The 5,276-nt window shown below is 35.0% G+C and overlaps 1 protein-coding gene across 1 annotated transcript; it reads right to left on the bottom strand.

Moving 5' to 3' along the window:
- Window positions 1-609: 609 nt before the first annotated feature.
- Window positions 610-4,296, bottom strand: LOC100166610. The gene is made up of 7 exons (XM_001949174.3): window positions 3,773-4,296; window positions 3,407-3,584; window positions 2,428-2,792; window positions 2,163-2,364; window positions 1,920-2,091; window positions 1,584-1,846; window positions 610-1,516 (listed from the first exon to the last, which is right to left on the bottom strand). Exons 1-7 carry the CDS (start codon window positions 3,875-3,877, stop codon window positions 1,161-1,163), a joined length of 1,641 nt encoding a protein of 546 aa, XP_001949209.1. The 5' UTR covers window positions 3,878-4,296; the 3' UTR covers window positions 610-1,160.
- Window positions 4,297-5,276: the final 980 nt, after the last annotated feature.

The following is a 5,276-nucleotide window of genomic DNA, read 5'->3' as shown; positions in this document are numbered from 1 at the left end:
TGGTTGTGGTGGTTACAAATTACAATTGAACCAGTTTGACTGCATACGACAATGTCTTGTTCACAGTGAAATGTCTTTCTTTTCATAAGCCCAACATCCAGTTAGATTAGAATTGAAAATAATTTTTACCGAGCAGTGAGCGCCATTAAGCCGCTACAGCGTTTTTTTAATAGAAATAGAACGGCCGAGATTTAACAAGACGTTTGTCTGGGATCACAAAAATCAAAATCAGGCAAAATGCCAGAAAAAAAAGAAAAGTTCACTATATTTATCCCTAAAATGAATATTAGCAATGACGCCTTACTGAGACAGTAATGTGTATAAACATAAATTTGTAGATAAATGCATTTATGAAATGTCCATAAATCGTTCTTTAAATAGTAATTGATATTTTTCATATAGATGAATTAAAAGTCATCTTTTTAAATGTTTAATGTATACTATTTATTATAGACATACATTACCGATACTTGATCAAATAAGATAAACCATGCTTATTATTACTGACAGTTATAAATTGTTATTTTTAATTGATTAATAATTTATGTATTTAGTATTTTTAATTTAAGATTGTAGCTAGTAATATTAGTATATAGCAAATACATTCAGTGATTTTTTTTTTTTTAATTTTTATTGATAGTTTGATGATAAAGAATTTATTCTCATAAAACAATGACATTATAAAAACAGAGGAAATAATTAATAACCTGTTTAAAATTATGAACAAAAATTCTCCAATTCATGAATAATTCTTAAAATTTAAATTTGATTCACGCAACAAAAGATAATACAATATAATTTTAAGAAAAAAAAAAATACACAAACCAACATTTAAAATCACATTCCTTATAATAATAAAATTAACTAGTATTGTTTATGTGTCCCATTACCTAGTTGATAACCCTAATACTAAATATATAATAATTAAATGTCAAACAATAATAGTTAAAAAGCAATTTTGTGGTTTATAAATAAAATTTATCTAAAAGTTTGTTTTACTTTACAGAAGATGCTTAAGGTAAATTATACCTTTAAAGAAACGAAATAAAAATGGAATCGAGATATTGTTATGCCACTAGGGAGCAATGTTACTAGTGGTACAGCAGTGACATACTGTTAAGAACTCTTGTTGCGCTCACCAATACAATTTCTTTTCTCATTTAATAAGATTCAGAGTCACTAGACACAAGAACCACACGCTCTGTATCTCGTTTACTCTTAACAACTGGTGTTATTAACTCATCGATCCACTCAGATGGAGCAGGGCGTTTTGTAGCTTTGGTCCAACCATCATCAGACTCGGGAATATAATAATCTTCCATTGATGTTCTGGAGTAATCATGATCTTTATTGCGAGATAAATTGTTAAAATCCAATAGCTCGCCAAGTTCAGCCATGATGGTATCACTTTGTGCATCAGCTGATGATCCATTTGCCACCATGTTTAGCATATCCTTCAAATTGGTGGTGCTCAAGGGTGATCCTGATTTCGAGAATAATAAGTTTCTCGATCGACCTTAAAATTTCAAAAATATGCCGTCTAAATAAAATATTTAAACTTAGATATTACGAATAACACAAACCTGGAACAGCTGTACTGGACTCCTGGCCTTCTATAGACATTACGTCATTTTCGTCAGTTACTATTGGCCTCAAATTAGGTGCTGCTATTAAAGCTAATGACATCATAAGAACCAACAGACATGTGGCAGGCTGTGCTGTTGTACCACCTGGAGCTATAGCATTTTGTAAACGTTTTAAAGCAGCTTTCAATCGTTCATTTTCAGTCTGAAGCGTGCACACATTTTTAATAAGCTGGCTATTTTCATCAGAGCATTGTTTGACTCTAAAATATAACATTTATTTATATTAAATCCATGAATCTAAATAAAATATATTAGTTTTCATTATTTTCTTACCTTTCTTCAAGACCATCAACATATTCCTTCTTTCGTTTTCTTGAATCTTGTGCAGATATTTTGTTTCTTATTTTACGACGAATTCGCTTTAAATCTCTTTCTTCGTGTTTTGTTAGGGGATAATGTGAAGGCAATTTAATTCCCTCCTTCTCCATTAATTTCCTTTCTTCGTCTATTAGTAAAAATAAAATGTAAAACAATTAAAAGCTATTATCAATATCCAGGTTGAATTGATTAACTTACTAGATAAATGAAGCCGTGGATACATAGAATCAGACTCATCACTTGTGCAGTCAGACATCACAACTTTAGTCTGTTTTAAAGCAGGCATTGATTTTGAGACCATTGAACCATTATTCCTCACAAATATTCTTCTTCCATTGTTTATAGACTGTAATCGTCTGAATGCATCAGCATTGATTGTCTTACCATTCTGATTAACCACCTAAACAATAAATTTAAATTATGAATATTCAAATTCCGTTAAAAGTATATAAATCCTTCTCACCTTAATTGTTTTGACATTAGATAAATTTATTGGTATAAAAACAGGTTTTGACAAATTTTTAGAAATAGCAATTGGCCCTTTAGATTGTTTTGGGGATATAACTACTGTGCGAGGTGTAGTTTTCAATAATTGTGGTTGTTGAATAATAGTAGGTGTTTCTTCTGAAATACGATTATCTTTATAGTTAGTTTCTTCATCATTTTCTTGACTCGTGTCATCATCAATTTCTTCTCCCTCCTCATCAATATCAATTATTTCCTCTTTGACGAAAGAGTCATATGTAAAGTCCATTTTAGTCACGGCATCATCAGACTTAGAAGATTCTGATATTGGATTGAATGGCATATTATCCACAGATGAAAGTCCTATACATATTTACTTTTATCAGAAATTTACTAAAATACAGTACCAGCGTACCTAATCAATTTTATTTAAACGCTTGGATCATATTGTTATGTAGTAAATAATAAAAACAAAACAATTATAAATGTATAATTATACTAGGCTCGGAAATAGGCATGGATCTTTTCACTGAATTACCTATGTTAAATAACAATCTAATAATGAATCGAGTAATGAATTTAGTTTTGCTAATTTAGATAATTAATTTTGGTTACTAAGTAGGTAGGTACTTATTTTAAGCTAACACCTTTTTGTAGTCAATTATTATCTAGGTATACCTAAGTAAATATTTTTAAAAGTTAAACATACTGGAAAGGTCAGAAATGTAAGAAAAAGGGCAGTTTGAATTTAACATATGGAATTGAAATATGACATATGTTTCACTTGTCATATTCAAATTTTATCTATAAACAATACAAATGTGACATAAAATCTTTCAATTAATTAAGGAAATCTATGGATGGATAATAGAACACTACACAGTCATCTGTACTATGTGGGTAAGCATAACATATGTCGTGGTGATTGGACGCATACACAAGCTGGGGCAGTGGTAAGGTAGTGTTTAAAACCGTACCGCTGTCTGAGCACGAACTGCTCTCCGCATTGTCGTAGGACCTCGGCGTGGTGGCCGCGCTCGACATGAAGTCATCGTTGCTGGACAAGAACTCAAACGGCTCCGAGTCGTTTAGGTTCTCCATTTTCAGCAGAGAGTCGAGGAAATTGTCATTGCCTAGGTCCCAGTTCATGGCTCTCTAGGGTTGTAAAAAATAAAAAATCCAAATCAGACTCCGGTCGGTTCCAAATTGTGGGCGATGGCACCCTGCGGACACCGCCCACCGACCGTACGCCGCCTCGACGAGGAGTACGTGCGGTCGGTGGACGGGCGAGACGCGACGGAATCGCAAGAGAAATAAACGTTCGTGTGACGGTAACGACTTACCTCGGCGTCGTCGTCTGCGGCCGGCTTGTTGAAGACGTCAAGCGTCGACGTATCGTTGAGCAGCATGTCAACGATGCTCAGCGGGCACTTGCCGTCGGCCGACATGGTGATCGCGTCGCGTATCGACCGGAACAGTCAAACCGAAGTGTTCAATCAAATCTGTGGCGGCACGCACTGCACATCTCGCGTTGTCCCCGTAGGACCCGTCACATTACGTTATATTTTGTATTGTTGAACGCGACAAACCGTACGGTATAAACTGTAAATGTACACTCGAAACACGACCACAACAACAACAACAAATGATAAATAGGTAACAATGTTGCGACTCGATATCGATATTAATATTATCGCGACGGTATGTCGTGCCCGTGCGACGGCGGCGTGCGGCAAAGTATGTGACGTATGCAGAAAATAATAGTAATAATAATAATCGACAAAAAATTGACCGACGATCGAGCGGCTGCACACCGATACTGCGGAGTGCGGACTGCGGTCGTGCGGCGTGCGGCCGTGCGGGGCGTACGTTACGTCGGTACATTAAAAACGCGATCTTGTTTACCTGCACGCCGCCGTTCGGACGGCGTCGATTGGCCGACGGGAAAAGGGATGGGCCGCCGGTTAGGCGCGCAGTGCTGCCGCGACGGACGGCACTAAATCACCGTCCGGCGCCCGGCATTAACGGCCGCCGCGCCCATGACTGATCTCGCACGACGGTAAGTTCGAAAACAATAAAATAATATAAATAATAACCGATAGCGAATTACGCTCAGATGCCGTGACTAATCTCACACGACGGAAAGTTCGAAGGTAATAAAATAATAACCGATAGCGAATTACGCGCAGACGCCAGTGTCACATTGGTATTTGGTACATGATATCATATTATTATTATAGAACAATAATATAGCCAATATAGGTACCTGTGAATTATGATAATACAAATAACGTTAATTTGTATGTATAAAAATATTATACATTTATACACATGTCATGACTCTACATGTATATCATACGGGCATAATTTGGCACGTAGGCATACAGAATTTGTTGATGCATCAGCATCTGCCATCATAAATATACGTTTTTATTATTTTTTTCTATTTCCTTGGATTCTAAGAATCATTACTTTCAAACAAGCTGCAATAGTTTAATGTTTAAACTATTTTTAAAATAGGTACAAGCTACATACATATTTAAAAGTGTAGGTACATTGGACAAGTAGGTACAGTAGATGTAGAGTGGGTAGGTACTTAGGTCACTGTAAATTGTAATGAATGTGTTAAATTTAAATTCAATGATATAAAATACACAATATATACCTATAACATTATATTCGTATATTTGTATACGAAAAACGATTCTCAGCGGAGACGGACGAATCAGCCTAGGACATTTGTATAGTAATAGTATTAGTATAATTATAAGTATATAACAAGTAAGAAGTAGATTAAAAATTGAATTTACTTCTGCAAAAAACATTGCATAGGTTAGGTTTATTTTT

The sequence above is a fragment of the Acyrthosiphon pisum genome, chromosome A2, assembly GCF_005508785.2.
Source record: "Acyrthosiphon pisum isolate AL4f chromosome A2, pea_aphid_22Mar2018_4r6ur, whole genome shotgun sequence".
NCBI lineage: Eukaryota > Metazoa > Arthropoda > Insecta > Hemiptera > Aphididae > Acyrthosiphon > Acyrthosiphon pisum.
The sequence above is the reverse complement of the archived record's forward strand: the minus strand, read 5'-3'. Positions and strand labels throughout refer to the sequence as shown.

What these genes read in the sequence shown, in the direction of transcription:
- LOC100166610 (XM_001949174.3), bottom strand. Translation starts at nt 3,877, where the DNA reads ATGTCGGCCGACGGCAAGTGCCCGCTGAGCATCGTTGACATGCTGCTC. An exon ending in CAGTTCGTGCTCAGACAGCG is followed by an intron (nt 2,793 to 3,406) that starts GTACGGTTTTAA and finishes AAATATGTATAG; the next exon opens with GACTTTCATCTGTGGATAAT. An exon ending in GTCCAGTACAGCTGTTCCAG is followed by an intron (nt 1,517 to 1,583) that starts GTTTGTGTTATT and finishes TGAAATTTTAAG; the next exon opens with GTCGATCGAGAAACTTATTA.